The sequence below is a fragment of the Lissotriton helveticus genome, chromosome 2_1 (assembly GCF_964261635.1).
Source record: "Lissotriton helveticus chromosome 2_1, aLisHel1.1, whole genome shotgun sequence".
NCBI lineage: Eukaryota > Metazoa > Chordata > Amphibia > Caudata > Salamandridae > Lissotriton > Lissotriton helveticus.
Window position 1 is genome coordinate 1,243,526,698 of NC_136059.1, and position 17,990 is coordinate 1,243,544,687.

The 17,990-nt window shown below is 44.4% G+C and overlaps 1 protein-coding gene across 34 annotated transcripts in view; it reads right to left on the reverse strand.

Annotated features, from left to right (window-relative positions):
• Positions 1-6,696: 6,696 nt before the first annotated feature.
• The window catches only part of SEC31A (SEC31 homolog A, COPII component), a 439,339-nt gene continuing 428,045 nt past the window's right edge, over positions 6,697-17,990 (reverse strand). For all 34 annotated transcript variants that reach the window (XM_078676180.1, XM_078676183.1, XM_078676179.1 and 31 more), the window contains 4 exons: positions 16,023-16,295; positions 15,802-15,921; positions 10,445-10,516; positions 6,697-7,485 (listed from right to left, as the gene is read on the reverse strand). In XM_078676180.1, coding sequence (XP_078532306.1) covers positions 7,306-7,485; positions 10,445-10,516; positions 15,802-15,921; positions 16,023-16,295 — 645 coding nt within the window. In that variant the 3' untranslated portion in view covers positions 6,697-7,305. The remainder of the gene's footprint in view (positions 7,486-10,444; positions 10,517-15,801; positions 15,922-16,022; positions 16,296-17,990) is intronic.

Below are 17,990 nucleotides of genomic sequence, written 5' to 3' on the forward strand. Positions count from 1 at the left end.
CTATATCTAAACCTAAAATGGACACATATATTCCTATCAGTCACTCCTATGGAAGGCCTTATCAATCCTGAAGGCAGAGTGCTTGGAATTATGTGAGATGGTGCTCTGGCATGAGCTGAGCCCGTTTGCAGCTTGCGGAACCAAGTCCTAATAGCTGTTCCATGATAACGCTATACCATATACTCTTAAGTGCATTATAATCCTCGCGGTTAAATGCTAACTTTGGCATAGCATTATCAAAACATGTCGAGTAAGGTGTCATACGAATTGGAATACTACCCCCTCGCCAATTCTGGCGACGGGGGTAGCATTCCACCCTTCTAGAGGGACACGACATGCATGTAACTGTGAACCCCGGTTAAAGTTAACTCAAGCCTTGGCATCACAAAATGGATGCTGCCACCACAGACACAAGTCTGACCTCCTGCTGCTGGGAGTCCTTCCAGCAAGGGAGGCTTGGACAAAGGGTTTCCTGCCTTGAGAGGTGCCAGCACCACCCCAGACAGGATTTTGTGTATTAGGTAGGCCCAGGCTGAAAGGAATGAGACATGCCTGGGGCACACAAGGTGCCCTGTGCATACACCGGTTCCAACCAGTTGCTGGGGCACTCCAGCCCCAGCTCTGGTGGGAAAACGGACAAAGGAAAGGGGGTGTAACCACCCCCCTTCCTGGTCCCACCCAGAGGAGGGACCTAGTCGTAGTGCAGCCCCCTTTAGCTGAATAAAGGTAGGCGCTGGTCCCATTCCAGATTAGATTACTCTTGACAACTTCCACGAAGAACTCTTGACCTTCGACCTCCTGGACACCAGAAGACTGAAGAATCTCCCCTATGGTCAGGGAGTGACCATCCTGCTTCGCAGGCACCATCAAGCTCCTGTGCGGTTTGCTGCAAAGTCCTTCCATCCCGGAATCCGACGATCCAGCTCGACAAGACCCGGACCTCCAGACCTCTCTGACCTCTACCCACATCCACAGCACAGCTGGGACCCGTTGGTGAGACGAGCAACGTGGAGACGGCCCTCTTGAAGAAACCTACACAGGGCTTCCAGCACGACCCCGAGGGACCCTCGAGTGAGTGCACTGGGGACTGAGAAGCCCCACACCGACGCAGCTCGTGCACCAAAGACTAGCCCCCCAGCATCCACGTGATCTGCGTGGGGCCCTTTTGCCTGGTTGCTGCATCTCCTGGGGTCTGGTCACTTGCCGGCTGGCTCGTGACCTCGGAGACGACGATCCGTAGAATCCAACACTGCTAGTCTGGTCCCCCAGACTGGCCCTTGCTTCCCTGTGAACGAGAAGCACCCCGGACCCTCCTGGTCCACACCAGACGCCATCTTTGTTCCACCGCGTGGCTTGCATTAGCCAAAGCCTGTTGTCCAGATCGACGATCCGACACCGCCGACAGCAGCAGACTACGTGGGACAGCTCGTGCCTCCAGCCTGGTCGTGAAGAGCAGCTCCTGGTCCGCGCAGCTACAGAGAGAAGCGACCCTTCCTTCACCTGACGGCGGCGACAGCACCTGGTTCCCTCCTGGTTCCAGCACCGTCACTGGCTAGTGACCAAGACTCTGTCCCCTTCCCTTTCAGGACTTCTTCCTTCCAGTTCCATCCTTGGAACCACCGGACTCCTCCATCTGGCTGCCTGCCAGCAACTCCTTGTTTCAGGCATCACCGGGGTCAATGCAGCAAACCCGACGCAACTTCAGCCCTATGCACCCGCAGCCTGTGGGTTAGGTAACTAAAGCTCCTAGGTGCTGAAGTCTGTGTGCACTATCCTAGTGTTCAGGTCCACTGTTGTTTTCCCTCCATCCAGCCGGGTTCGTCCGGAATCCGTAACTTTCTAAACTGTAACATCCATAGACGTTGGTACGCATCCCGCGTGAGAGTTCCCACTCTGCACGTGAGTCCCGTGGGCCTCCTGCTCCTTACTTACCTAGTTCATAGCGTAGTCCCAGCGATCCTCCAGCCTCTGGATCTCCTTACAGTATTTTCTTTCCTCGCATTCCATTGTTTTGAGTATATGGTTTGTCGTGCCCCTAAGGCACACGTGTAAATATTGTGCGAACTCGTATTTCCCTTGTAGTATTGTCATGTGCTTAGCCCTCTGACCTCATAAAGAGTTCAGAGGTGTTGTTATTAATAAATATATTGTTTATTTTCATAACAACCTGTGTGGTGTCCTTTCATCTGGTATTCAAGGGGTTATATTGTGGTAAAACAGCTGGCTTCACATGCCAAAAGAGTTTAGCCTAAGACTGCTTTGTCCATGCTACCATTAGGATAGCTGGTCTATAAGGTTGACTTACAACCAATCACCATAAGGGTTGTTTGGACAGATACAAGGTGATCACTAGAACTAGTGAGCATCATATATCAGGCCAACTTCTCACAATAACACCCTTTGCCTCTCTCTGCTTCCAGGACCCTCTCAACAGAGCTTTCTTTTTGTCAAAAGAAGGTCAGCTTCCTGCACCAATGTTGTTGCACGTTCTGGCTAGCCAAGCCCTGGTATGGGGAAGGAGTACATGGGAAGGGGAGCAAAATAACTTACGGCGTAGTCCCTCTGAATGATTTGAAATACCCATTGATGCAATGTGATGGATCTCCAACTGGGGAAGAAAACCAGAATTCTGCCCATACCGGCATGAAGGGCAAAACAGAGCGACATAGTGGCTGCCACAAAGGGGGTGGGAGGAGGAAGATGGCCAATGTCCCTCTTGATGCGCACAGCCTCAACTAGAGCTGCTGGAATTACAAAAAGTCTGGGTTGGTTTCTTTAGTGGCTGGGAAGGTTGCTGCGAAGATGCAATTGCGCACTGCAGGTTTTGTGAAATGTATTTCATCGGTGTAGTGAGGATGAAGCACTTGGTCCACTTCCTCATCATCACCATCATGGGGAACATGTTGCAGGCTTTGCACTGCATCCAAATCAGAACTGAATGTGGCTTTTGGTCTCTGCTTAAGAGGACGGCTTGGAAGAAGCTGAGAGTCTGGTTCCATCATAGTTAGCTGTGCCTTAGTGATTTGGTGGTGTGACACAGGTCTGGCTCAGACAGATGTCAGTTTGGGGTGGGAGACTTGGGTTAAAGACCAGTGTCGGCACAGGGTCCAGTGCAAAAGGGAATGATGTGGATCCTGGGAATGGAATTGATGTCCGGAACTGCTGAAATGTGGTTGGAGGCCCCAGCGGCTCTACGGGGCCAGAAATCACGCCAAAGAAGCCGGTAGGGTCTTGGAGATCTGCAGCATAACCTTTTTCAAGGCCTCTATCTGCTGCAGGATTGTCAGGCTGTGAAATATGGGACGTCCCCAGATGCTGGAGGTGAGAGGCACATGGAGTTCAGACTTCTTTTCTGAATTTCAGTGGCAAAAGGGGGGAGTATGTCGCTTGGCTGTCTTGTTCTAGTGAAACGCTTTGGATGGGATGTTCTTTGGATTTCGAATTACCGGAGGACTTTGATGAGGATAGAAATTTAGCATAGAACCGGCCTCATCATTTGGAGTGGGACAGCCCACGCAACTTAAAGTAGGAGCAGGACAGTTGTTTCGAATGTGACCTTTTCTCATATTCAGCAACTTATAGCTTTGTTTCCCACTCTGATGACATTTTAGTGCATCAAGGCTCATTTGTCACATGACTGAGTTGTGACCAGAGTCCATGTAACATAGGCACACGTCGTAGGTGTCCTTAGCCAACAGCTTCTTGCAGTCTCTTCATACCTTGAATATTGCCATTTTCGGTGGCAACATTTTCCCTGGCACACGTTCCGAAAGATTTTGAAGTCATCAAAAGACCAGTTGTGAGTGGTACTTCAGATCCATGTCGAAGGGCATGGATAGAAAGGAAATTATGATATTGGACAGGAATGGCTCTGGTATGCGGCTCTACCAGCTCATTTCCAGGGCCGTGCAAATTTGCTCCAGCGTTCGAGATATTGCTTTAAAATTTCTGGCTACAGTCTGTCACCTGGAAACACTCTAAAGTTGAGGAATATACAGGTAGAATTATCAGTAACACAGACCCTTTCTCTCACTTTGCACTGTGAAGGAGCTGTGTGTCTGCCGAGTGCTGTTCAGATTTAGACTTAGCTGTGTGTCTGTTTCCCAACCAGAAGCCAGGAACTGTTTAGATTTTTCTTATGATAGGGGATTGGGCACCAGCCAACTGCTTCCCCCCGCACCAGGAGCACACTTTTTCTCTTTTTTGTTTTTCCAGCAAAACCAGACGCTAGGCACAGGAAGCCCTTTTGATTGATTGATTGATTGATTGATGTGTGTATGTGTATATATACATATATATATATATATATATATTTTTTTTTTTTAAACAATCCTTCTTCCGAAAGAAAAATGGGGCGCACACCATTAGTTATCCACAGAATGCGTGATTTATTCTTGGATCATTTCAATAACACAGGGTGAAAAGCGAGTGATCTATGCGTTTCGGTGTCCCAGACACCTTGGTCACGATCAACTCTTTGCTTTTTTTTCTCATTATTTAAAAGCTTTGCTTGCCCGCACCTGCCCTGATGGTGTCCAGTGGGTGCTGTCGTTTGGGAGCGAAGGTGGGGATACTGAAATCAACAGGGGATTCCAGCTCCGTTGCTCCGGTTTGCAGCCAACAAAGCAAGGCAGGTGCGGGCAAGAAGACTCCCGTTTATTAAGGCTCATCGCGCTGGCGTGGGGGGTCGCGCCCACGGTGGTAATACTAGGGAAGGACTACATCACCCAGCATGCCTCGCATGAGGCCACACTTACCTGAGCAGGGGATGAATACGAAGTGCTTCCCAGTGAGCGCCCTCAGCCAGCATTTGCCTATCTACGCCACTAAAGAAAGGTACTTCACCTGAAACGCGTCTGGCGTTTGTTACACGGACATTGAGAACTCTGAAACTGCGCCTGCTGGCGGGCTGTATTCCATTAAATCGGGCTTTGAAAACTAACCTTTGTGAGGCGTTATTACTAAACAAGGACCCTGGTATGGTTGGATATATATATATATATATATACACACACACACACACACACACACACACACACAAACAAATCACAATAGCGGTGTGGAGACAGAATATCAAGATGTATATAGATGTTAAAAGGACAGACAGGTTAATAGATTTAAATGTCAGGGTTGTTTTTAAATCCATTTGTAGTCCTCTAAAGTTTCTGATCAGTACATTATTCGACCTGTTAAGTGATAATTTACTATGCATTCAAAGTCTCATCTCGTTTATAGAAGGCTTCAAGTGCAGTATAGAGGGAAAGTACAAAGGCCTAGCTCATGCAATCAATGACCACAGGAGCCTACTCCCATCCAAAAGGGGGCTATTTACACAATGCCAAACCTGCACACAGTAACTGCACGAGGTGACAGAGCTCAGTGTACTCACAGCAGCCCCAGCATCAGGCCCAAACCTCATCGGAGTATCTGTAGCAGCACTTTTTTTGGCATCTAGATTTCTTGATCCTTCAGGCTCTTGCCCGAAGAATAGACAATTGTGGTTTGTAAAGATTGGAACCGAAAACACAAATGAACTGAATAAAGTGCTCACCTCTGGAAGGCCACATATTTTGCGATTTTAGTTTTGGCTGGACCGAACTAGAGCATACGTGGGCAGAGATTCAGAGACCGTGTAAGTATAGTCAGCCAGTTGTTTTGAGTTCTTTGTTGACACGGACTGTGTTTGAGACCTTGTGAACGCACTGTCATTTCCTAATATACATTGCTAAGCATCTCAAAGAAGCCATCTTGTACTAGTAAACAGAGGCTGACTGCCAGACCATTTTCACACCTAGGTATCCACATCACTCCCAACCGGTCAGCATGACTTTGGGTAACTGTGGCAAAATGCATCTTATTCAAGGACAACTGCATTACTCAGTGGGCCATCTATGGCACTGTTCAGATCTTCTTCAAACTTGACATCCACACCTACTGTCAAAAACATATGCCAGTCATCATCTCCTCTTACAGAAATTCTTGTTCTGGTTGCACTCTGTTCGATGTAAAGACAGCAAAGATCTGGAACTTGCTTCCAAAGAGTACAAGGATGTTTCAAAATGACATCTAGCTTAGAAAAGCTTAAAAGACAGAACTTCTTCTAAACACAAGGCGCTCAGGTACAAATCAAGCAATATGAAGAGAGACATATCTGAAAAGGTGACGGACTACATTGTCCTACCAAATTCTGCATCAATTCACACCTGGCCACATCTTTGCGAACCTCAGGCATGACACTAAATGCTTTCCACAAATGTCAGACTACAAACCCACATTTTAACAGCCATGAACAACTAACAGGTATACTCTTACCAAACCACATAAAAGCTTGTTGAGGTCTTTAAAAAGTAGGAAGTTCTACACACAAGCTGCAATACAGTTGGGTCCTTGGAGGACAGGCAGTGAGGACATTTGGGGCCAGGAAGCAAGTGGGCAACTACAATGAAGATCCCAGAAAACAAGTCCTCTATATCACTGTGCAGGGTGTTGTTCATTTACAATACTGGGATTGTCTACATTTATCTTATTTTTGCATTTGTACAGTATCTCAGAGCGCTTCTAGTGGCCCCCAAAAATGTTAGTTATACAGGGAAATCCTTAAAAAATAACAAGGCTAGTGACTGCATCAATAAAGGGCATTTGTGTTACTTCAATCACTCAATTGAATCCATTCCTTTAAAAGTAGAATAACACGCGTTAATAAATTAAGAGGTTTATTTAAAATATTGTATGTGGCTTGCTTTTGCTATGATTCATGGCTTGTCTTCCTCGCTGCGAAACACCGCTCATCATTATTGATTTTTTGAACAAATGCTTTGTCTTGCACAACTCTGGCAATCAAACAATAAAAGAGCTAAAACACAGGACCACACACGTGCTTTAATCCACCTGACAGCATGTGCAAGTGACTGGAACGCAGGGGAGGGAGGAGGAGAGACATTTTGTTGCAGCTCTGCTTTCCATATTGCTAACCGCATCTTCTATAATATTCATCATGAAACTAAAAACCACACATGCGGTATATCTGGTCCACACACTGTGCGCCTACAGTTGGCAATACTGTATTTAAATCCTTTAAATATTCTAATCTGGGGTGGACAGTTTACAGCAAGTAAAAAAATGATTTAAAAAAATCAGCACCAAAGGAAGTTTAAGGTGAATCTAGCGGTACTTCTGCAGACAGCGTAATGCCATTTACTGTATTTCTATGAAAAAAATAATAGTGTGCATGGAAAATAAGCTCATTACAATGTTTTCTTTGCAGAAGGTGCTGGGGTGTGCGTCCTTAAACAAAAAAGCAGCAATTTAGACCCCCAGTTTGTTGGCCTGAGTAAGAACGACTTTCAGCACAGGCATGAACGCAGACGTCTCGCTAAAGTTGCTGGTGCTCACAATGTGAGTATGGGTGCTCATCCCCTCCATGTAGTTGCGAGAATCAATGCTCCCGGCAATGCTGTGGAGGCCGTTGATGATTGCAGGCGAAAGCTGTCATGGGAGGCAAGCCAACAAGAAATGTAATGAGCAGAAAAGAAGGTGGAAATCATTGTATGGATGTATATCACACTCTTGTGCAGGCACACACACGCTCAAGTGTGTGTGAGCCTGCACACATAGGAGCGTATGTGCGTGTATATATATGTACACACATGCACACACACAGACATATACACACACACACATCATATCTGAAGACAATTTTATGGGAATAAATGCGTTTGGAAATGTCTACAAATAATAAAAATAAAGGATGCCACCAGCTGGGTCTCAGGAGGTTGGTTAAAGTGATGCTGTGTTAGGAATATTTGTTTGATGAAAAGTACTACGAGGGGCAATGACAATTTGTAAATAATGACCAAGCAGACGCAAGACAGAGAAAAACTGCATAAAAAGAATGGGATGAAGATGATTTTCATATTCCGTTATAAAATGACTGTAAATAAGTAAATACATAATGTGAAAAACAAATATTTGGATTAGTGACACAGGTTAATGGCACACATTAAGACGTTGCGCCACCCTAGTTTTGACCACCTTAAATTTGTTAAGAGCCCTTCAGAGTGGGGAGGGGGGGGGGAGATTATAAACTACAACCTCAGCCAAAACCTTCCTTTCTAAAATTCTAACCCTATACCTTATGCATTGGAAAGGCAGCAGATTGTGCAGTCTGTGTACTTCAATGAATAACTCTCATCCTGTTTATATACAGCTTTGTACTGCATTTATAACAGTTTTAAGCACGGTAAATAACACATTACTACTCCCTAACTTAACAGCACTCGAGACAGAAGACTAAGTGTCCCTTGCCGACCTCCAAGCTCATGGCCTCCAGAGGACTGCAGGTGGCAGAGATGAGCATCAGCCATTTTGTTCCTAACTGATACTGAGCAACAGACTCCTATGTGTAATTGGGGCTCAGTTCTTAATCAGGTGAAAGCTGTAGTAAATGTGGGAGCGTCCTTCACACCGTTGCAGCGTAGAGCCACAACAACCATAAATTGTTCGGGTCTATACAGTCTTCAAGTGATTTCCATGAACATACCAGTGGAAAAGGAGGGTGACCGAATTCTTTACAACTTCTACACTGCTTACGTTTGGAGTCCTGAAAGGTTGCTCTGTCCAAACATGGTCGGAGGCTCTCACCAAGGTCAGTTCGTCTTAATCTAGCTGTGGTTCCTATTGCCTTTCATTGTATTCTTGGACATATTCAACAGGAATATAGAAGGACTTTGTGAAGTCCAAATTTCCGCTGTGTTCACATTTTCCTATTCTGCCCAATGTCTATAAATGTGACATCCTCAGTGTTTCAGGGGGGGCCGGGAGAGCTTTAAGGAGCTCACCCAGTAAAGCTAGCCTTGCCACCAGGCAGACATGTGATGCCTTGTTATGGTGGCAAGTCATCACGCACTCCGTTCATGCAGCACAGAGACCGATGGTGGTGGCAAGTGTGGGCTGCAACACTTGCGTCCAAGATCTAAGGAAGTTACTCATGTTTGGCCTCCATGGCACTACTCCACGAAGAATGCCCAAATGTCTTGATGGCCGTTGGATCTCAAGAGCTTTGCGAAACTCCCAAGAGATCTCAGCAGCTTCATGGTGGGACTCCTCTATAAATGGTGGCTGCACACATTTCCAAACTGCTAGTCAATACAGCTTTTACAGTAGGGAAGAAAACCCCAGAGCAATGCAGTGAAGTTTCACTGCACCAGAACTGAAGCGAATCTCATTTTCAAACCACCATTCTACAACTTTGGGTAAAGTTAAGAGGGGGACGTTCTAGAGAATGGAAGGGTTTGAAAATTCCTTGAGACATCTTCCTTGGTTGATTGGGTCTAAAATGGACATTCGGAAACCTCGCCTTTCTTTTTGAGAACTGTTACATGTAAAGTTCAAACGCAATGGACAGGTCTGAATATTTAGTGAAGAAACTGAGTAATGGGTAAAGTTAAAAGACTAATAGAATGGTAGAGGATTTACCTGAGAAAATTGCGTTTTAACTGTGGACATATTTTAGCAAGGAGTTTGGATATTGACATTGTGTGTCCTTGCCCACTTTGCAAGCACGATTTAATGATACTTTTGATTTTGTTGATTGATTTGACCGAGTTCCAGTGACAATCTCCTACCCTCTCCAATACTAGGGGTAGTTTTGCTTAATACCCCAGCCAAAGGACAAAGCAAACTTCTGCTACGGTAGGATCACTCATCCATTATTAGACGTTCTGATCACTAGTTTGCTTCTTCAGGGTACAAGTTCATCGAGCGTCCTATTGTGGGAGTATCCCATCTTTTAACAATTGTTTTTGCTACAAATCATAGCAAGATTGATCCAGTTTCCTACACGTTATGAGTTCACTTCCTTTTTCCAGTAGCTAATTACAAACATGTTACTAGAAGCCCAGTCTTGACTTCTACTAGTGTTTTGCAACACAAACCCAAAATTTGCTTTGAAAATTTGGTATTAGTCTACCATTCTAAAACCACTTATTAAAAGGCTATTCTGACATTTCTGATTTAGAAGTATTTCCTCAATTTAGAACCCGGATTACTCTGGTTCTACCATTGCCTTAAAACTGCAAAAGAAAACACTGGGGAGCAATGCACGTCAAACACCCACAAGGTTTGGATTGAGACAGACTCCACAATCACAAGAAAGTACATTTGTGAGATTAAGGGGTTATTTTTTTCTTTTTGTGTGAGTTTCCTAACTTTAAATAAAAAAAATAAGTGTTCAATACTTTTGACATGTTGCATTCGGGTTTTGAAATAGGCAATGTGAATCATGTGCATACACATTTTAAAACACATGAATAGTCAATAAAGGATTGAAAAGAAATTCCAGAATATTTGACAGGGAAAGAAAAAAAAAGTCATTTAACAATTTGAACTGTATTCATAGAAGGAATCCCTTAGTAGCCGAAGCTACATGGGGCATTAAATGACTTACCGTCTGCTCCCTAAGTTTATCATAAAGTGACTCTAAGCGCTTGTTAGCATCTTCCAATTTTCTCCTTGTTTGCTGCAAAAAAAAAATAAAAACGGAATAAAACATTTGTACTGCTAATAGTTTCGTGCGACAGGCTGCAATCCACGTGTCATCCTGAAAGTTGCACACAGCTTCGCTATCAGAAGGACAGTGATTTATCATTCCCACAGAAGTGGTATTCCTACAAATGAAGCTAAGCATCAAATGATTGGCATCACGTAAAAGAATCTAGGCGTGTACTTTAATGACATACTCCGAACATCTTTTAAGATTAGCCCATACACATTCTGCTAACACCACCCTCTTGAGGCTACTTTCAATGGCAATGCTGAAGCTGGCTAGACATTAGTTCAGCACGACCTGTCTGCCTGAGCTACCCAAAACTGCCACCGCCTGCTCTTGTTCCCCTTCTAAAGTGCTATAAATCTACACACAAGAGTTGAGAATGGGAAGGAGACAGGTTGAAGTTACCTTTTACTCTGAGCCCCTTAAGTCTGAATCGTTATCCACATCCTTCTATTGACCCCTTCAGCCATAGGCCAGAGAAGCAGAGCTTGCTTTTTGCAAGGGGGACTGTGAGAGTGAACATCCCAGCGGAGAAGGTGGGATGCTGGGTATGATACACATTTGCGGGACCGACAAACCTTTGAATTAGTTGCTTTACAGGCAATTCCCTCTCTGGGTACTCCGTGGCTGGGCACCCACAAGGGTAAATACTGGAGAGTGCCTGTGGGTTAGAGCAACAGAGTCACCATCATGGTACGTTTATCCTTTAAACTGCAGTCTCCAGTGAAACTATTTTTGCCATTGGGCAGGTTTCAGTCAACCTAACATTATGAAAAGTTCCACCCTCTTCGGTGTACCTTTCGCTGAGATCTGGGATTACCTGCGAGAGCTCAGTGTCACTGGGATAAATCATGATCAAACCATTGTGTCTGAGGAGGTCATTTGACTGAGGTTTCAACAGATCAGGAGAAAGAACCAACTTGTGTTACCACTTCTCTCCAACTAAGCCGAAAAGTAAACTATAGAGCAAGAATTGGTCAGTCGCATTTTTTTTCTTCCAAGTCTCTTTATTAGGTTTTGTGATACCGTAGGTACATACATTAGTAATGGGCGGCATATCAAATAAAACATTCAACTGGTTAGCAAAGTGGGCGTGAAGACCCAGTAGACAGTAGCAATCGCAGCCGGCTACGTGCACGTAAATAGCAGTATTACATGGCTAGACATACTTTCAGAGGGCAGTTGGTCTTGGGGGCAGATCAGTGCACGTGCTAGGGCCTTCTACAGTTTGAGTTCATCTTGTAGCTTATTATCAGTTCTGACCAGTGACATTCTGAGATCTTCCGCTGTTGTCCAATCTGCCATGTTGCGTACCCGTCTGCAGATTTCTAGGGCCTGTAACTATCTGCTCAGCCAGCGGATTGCCACAGGGCGCCACCGCAACAAGTGTATGGTTCACAAATTGCTTTTTCATCTTATATTTGGTCTTAATAACATTAACATCAATACCTAATAAGCACATTGTCACTGGGACACATTTTCTGAGAATCTAGCTACACCCACCAATCCCAGTAACCGCCCCCTCCCTCCCAACTCACCTCAGAATGCCGCAATTTTAGGGCATTCCCAGATCAGATGGAAATAGGTGGCCTAAGGATCACTGTCTCAGAGCATCATATGTGAGGTGTACATAACTAGAATGAAGTAAACGAAATCTAGCAGTGTTTGAGATCTCCTTTATCAGTAATAGTGTTTTTCTCAATTGTGTGTCTGAGAAGGCCAGATCCCAGTCTGCCTCCCATTTTGGGTGCGAGTGCAGTGGGTGTTTGCGTTTGTCCTTTCGGAGGGCTGCATATAAGTGTGTGATGATTCTGCATCTGCTTGAACCAGCACATTTAGGGTCACGGATTGTGGCGGGGTCTCCCAGGTGTCTCCCCAAATGCCTGCATTATTCCCTTGATAGCATTATATTGTAGGTTCTGTCCATGTGATAGTTGAAATTGTGTCTTGGCAGTCTAAAAGGAGGTCATGGCCTCTGACTCCTAAAGGTCAACTACCGTAAGGCAACCCCCCCCCACATTCCTCATCTCCACTCAGACATGCCCACAGTACTTTCCAGCTGGGCAAATTTCGGTATACACTAGAACGACATGTCCACAGCGTACGAGACACAGCCTCCCCCGTCCCAAGACATTTGCCATAGAAGCACCATATACCGCACCATATGGGGTGCCCGACGTAGTGTATACGGCGCCATGAACATGTGCTCGGGCAAGTCCTCCCCCATCCCATCCCGCAATAGTCTGCCATCTGTGCAGGCAACAGCATCAAACCATCCAGCCGCATATTGCACCTGCACCGACAGGTAAAATGCTTGCATATCTGGGACCCATAGGACCACTCCCTCAAACGTCCTGACTAGCATGTCCATCTTACCTCTACTCCTTTTCTTATCACATATGAGTGCATTTAGGAGTGTTGTATTTAAACTTTGTGGCAAAGGATCGGGCACTGCTTATTTTTAAACGTGATTTCAAATGTCTGCCGTGCTCCAGTGATACTCTCCCTACCCGGGAGACTAACATATAATTCTGGGGTCGCAGCATCGGCACTCGTCCATGAAGCAAAGGAGACCCAGAGAGAGCGGCAAGATAGAATATTCAGTAAGCTCGCTTGCCACACATCTCACACACGTAGAAATGACAGATTGCTGTGTAAATGATAAAATATAACAGTAGCATTTAACGCGAGTGTTTGAAAAAAGCGCATAACGGTAGAACGCGCATTAGACCGATGGCCATTAACATAGACTCAGGATTCACTATTAGCGCGACTCAACAGAGGCTTTAAAAGCCGTACGTTGGGGAACCATTTTTACGTGTAGGTCCGGTTCCTTATACACAGAAAAACACACACACGATACTGCATTTAAAGTAATAGAGTCAATACGTTGGTATTAACATGTGCATTAGGGCGGTGGCATATAAATCGACAAGTTTTCCTCAGCATTAAAAGAAATGTATTTTTTTGTTTAGATATCCCCTGACGAAGGCAAATAAAGCCGAAATGCATTGGAAATAATGTAATATGGATTACAACATATGAGAATAATGCATTATGGGACATTGTAACCGAATGTTAACGGTCATAGAAGAAGTACCAGATCAGTGTGAAAAAAACACTACAAGAAACGATTGTCAATAAAAGATACAAACAAGAAGAACAAATTGTGCAGAAATATTTATTTAGCACACCAAGTCAGTGCACCGTGAGACAGCCCAAGATTACTTGGAACTGCGACCCCAGAATTGCATTTAGGAGTGTATCATAATATATTTCCAGGGAATCATGTAGATGCTACACTGGAAGAGATAGAGGCATTGAGACAATACAATCATTTTTTGCAACTGTGATGCGCCTGAAAAAAGGAGGGAAATCCAGAAATCTATGGAGCCCTGAATTAGTGTCTGTGTTTAGGTCATGCCAGGTGTGCTGAGGTAGTTACCATACTATACCGATAAACCTGTGTCTCCAAAGAATAGCGAGGGGGGTGAGGCGGGGTAGTTGTTCTGCAGTCACAGCCGAGAGGTCCACTATCGGATACACCAGGTATTTCTGCACATTAATGTGCATCCCTGATTGGTGGCCAAAGTCGTCTAATATAGTAAGCAGGCCCTGCACAGCCTCTACAGGGTTCCGTAGGTATACGAGTAGATCATCTGCATAAAGGGACAGAAGGTGCTTCACTGCTCCCACCTCAATGGCCCAGTCTGACAGAGCAAGTGAGCTGACAGGCAAACTTTTCGGCTAACAGCACACAGTGCAAAGAGGACAGCAGATACCTCTGCCGCATGCCACATTCTAACTCCCATTCTGCTTATATATACCCATTTGTTTTCACCCTGGCTATGGGGCTCGTGTATAGTAATTTGGCTACTGTTATAAACGAAGGACCAAAGTCAATGGCCTGCAGGACTTCAAACATGCAGTGCAAAGACACCAGGGATATGGATTCAAGATGTTGTTGTGTTTCAGCCAGGACATGATGCAGTCACCTAAGAATGAGTGCCGTCTAGCTGCCCGGTATAAATTCACATTGATCCATGTCAAATAGAGTACCTATTACTTGTTATAGCCAATGGGCCAGAAATGTACCCAGCATTTTATTATCATTATTCAGTAGTGAAAGCGGACGATATGCCCCACAATCTAGGGGCCTTTTCCGGTTTTGGGATAATTACGATTCCAGCCTCTCTAACCAAGCATGGAAGAGATCCCTTGTCCAATGCCTCCTGATACATCTGCAGCAATTTCTAATTTAACAGGCCACTGTATACACACTACCATTCAACCAGTAGCCCATCCTGCCCAGGCGTTTGATTGGAATTCAAGTCTCTGAGTTATCGACCAGTAAGCGGCTCCTCCAATTGCGTTCTCTTAGCAGGCGACAATTTACCTACGTCTGGCACTTCCAGTATGTATTATGTAGTGTCCACATTAGCGGAGAATGGATTTTTGCACAGCTGCTGATAATACTCCTGAAAGATGTCATTTATCCCCTCCCTTGTGTCCACAATCAAGTCATTAGTATCTCTAATGACCATTATACATTTTAATGCCTCCTCCAGTTTCATGAGCCAGGACAATAGTCGGCCCACCTTATCTCCTTCACTGTGCATTATCTGGCAAAATGTACGATTCTGTAGCCGCTCTTTCTCTATGATTTTATGTTCGATATCTGCAGGCATAGTGTAGATCCTAGCCTCAGCCTGGGGATCTCTGCTGGCGCGTCAACTCCCCTTCCATGTTATGACTTTTCCTATACAGGGCTCTAATCATTGATGGCACCTGGGAACCCCACTGTCACATTTGAGATCTGGTAGGGAGAAGAGACTGAAGCATCTGTTCCTTATCCTACAAATTGAGACTATTTAACAATCTTTTGGAGACAGAGCTGTGTTATACTGAGGCGGAAACGTCTAGAAGTAGAGAGAAAAAGGACTTCCTTACCAAGGGAGAAATATATGTCATCAATCAGCTCGGTAACAGAACTTTCTGTGCTAAGGGGCTAGCAGGCATCCACGCAAGGCTGATTGAGAACGGTATTGGTGGTACAGGCCTGCTAATTCATTGGTGCAAGATTTAAATTATATGTATGCTTCTTACATTACTTAATGCCCTCTTGCTCTAATGACCTATGCTTCAAATCACAATTTAATACAGGGCCGATACCTCGCCAAGCAAGTTAAGTACCCCAAATAGGCAAGACATTGCAGTAAAACACACTCAACAAACCATGCAAACCAACCTACCGGGTCTGATGCAGATAAGAGACATTTCTGAATAAGAGCCTCAAATGTTGTCTTCAGAATAAGATGCTCTTCAGGGATTGGCTTTTTGGTTATCTTCTCTGCAGGCAATGCATGTACAGGCTGTATGACGACATATCAAACATTGCACTCAGTCTTCAGATCGCAGGCACGTTATTTGTTCTAATGTTTTTTGATAAATGAAGAACAGAGCGCATACAAACCTGTATGGAATTCCCAGTGGGAGCGCCAGGTGCCCCTTCAGCACTCGTTTTGTGGGCAGGAGGGAGCCCACCAGGCTGGCCCAATGGTTGCTGGATAGGCTGGAAAGGGATCTGTGGAACGGATTGTCCTGTAGGCATGTGAGACGGCTGGAATGGAGTCATCATTGCTGGTGCAGTGGGCATGGTAGGCTGATGTCCCTGAGACTGGGCATCTGCCAAGGGGTTCATGATTGGAGCAGTGATAGGAGCAGGAGAGGCATAATTTTCAGGAATCTAGAAAAAATTAAATTTTCAAGTGATTAGTTTTCTTAAATGAATGTAAATACAGATTTGCCTAACTGAATTTTCAATCGTAAACTAACCACAATGTGTCCAAACATAGAACTCCATAGTCCTATCGTTCAGGGTTTTATTTCGTTGCAAAAATCAAATAAGTAAGCATTGGATGTGGTCTACTCAGTGTGTGACTATAACTTCCCTTCACACAGAAACCTATATATAGTTGTAAGCCTCTTGGCATGAAAAAAAATATTTGTACACGAAGAGCCTAAGCACTCTGACCAAACACAGCGACACATTCAGAAGTCCCATGTAGAAAAGAGTATTTTTTACATGCACAGACCAAGGGAAAGGACTGATTAGTCTATGGAAGTCAATCTATAGTAGCTCATGAGATAGTCTAGAGACTTCCTTCATGCAGCTTTGAAGGAAGTGCTAGGTTATCCGATACTTTGTTTATATTGTATTGCTCAGGCACAATAATGGTTGATGATGATCCTTTGGTGGGATTGTTCATTTTTTCTTTTGTTTGTATTTTAAGCAGAGTCATTTTTTCACCGCAGCAAAGTATCACCTAAACAGAGACTCCACCAGTGGCCCGATATGGATGAGGATGTGAAACGCAGACATAACTCTAGATGTGATGGAGTGTGCCGCATTGTTTCAGAAAACAACACCTCTCTCAAATTATGTATGAGTAAACAATGCAGGAGACTACTCATAAAATAAGACCTCTGTTAGGCCTGGGTACCCATACAACAAACTCGAAATATGTTGGACAAATGAGTACCGTAGTAAACAAGTATAAATATATATAATGAGATTCAAGGAGAACATTCATAAGGCCAAGATAATGAGGGATATTCTTGAGAGGAAATGTGTGAGGTCTTACCACCACACTCTTAAGTAAATTTGTGTATAGTTCTAAAATTAACAACATATGCAAGGAATATATATCAGAACTACACCTACTCAGGATTGTGAAAGCTTTATGGTTGATAGTTTTAACTGAAGGGACTGCATAGGCCTAATTGTTTACTTTAACACTGGCAAATTAGCATAAGCACCATTTCTCACTGTGTACAAAATGACTAGTAAATCAACAAACTGAGACGAAAATGGTTCCAACCCTCTGAAGGCAAAAGATTTACTGTGAGTGAAAAACCATTTTGAAAGTTCAGTTCGTGAGCTTCCAGCATTTGAGCCTTGTATCCAGGTATAAACAAAATAAGATATTTCCCCCACAGTACAGAAAAACTGTCTTTTGAACCACATAATCGCTCTAGAAATTCCAGAGAGGTCAAAGGAAATTGTGAAACATTCCACTAACTACAACATGTTCTGGTGACCAGACTTCATTGGTGGGGAAGAGACTCTTAGTCGCAGTGACAATGTCTGTACTTACTCCACCTCTGCTTGCTATTTCAGGGTCTGATAGCTAGCCTGCCTCATGCAGCAAATGCCCCGTTTTTACTTCATCTGAGGGCCTGCAAGTCCCTGTCTAGTCCTAACCATACTACCTCTATCTCGAAGTCTAGTTTTAATTGAAATCTTAAATGCATTAACTCACACCTTACCTGAGAGGTTGTATAATTAGCCAAACGGGCAAGATGCTCATTACTTGGAATGAAAAAAGTACCTACCACTTTTAAGTGGCAGCTTAATTTTTAAACCAAAAGTCAGGTGTTG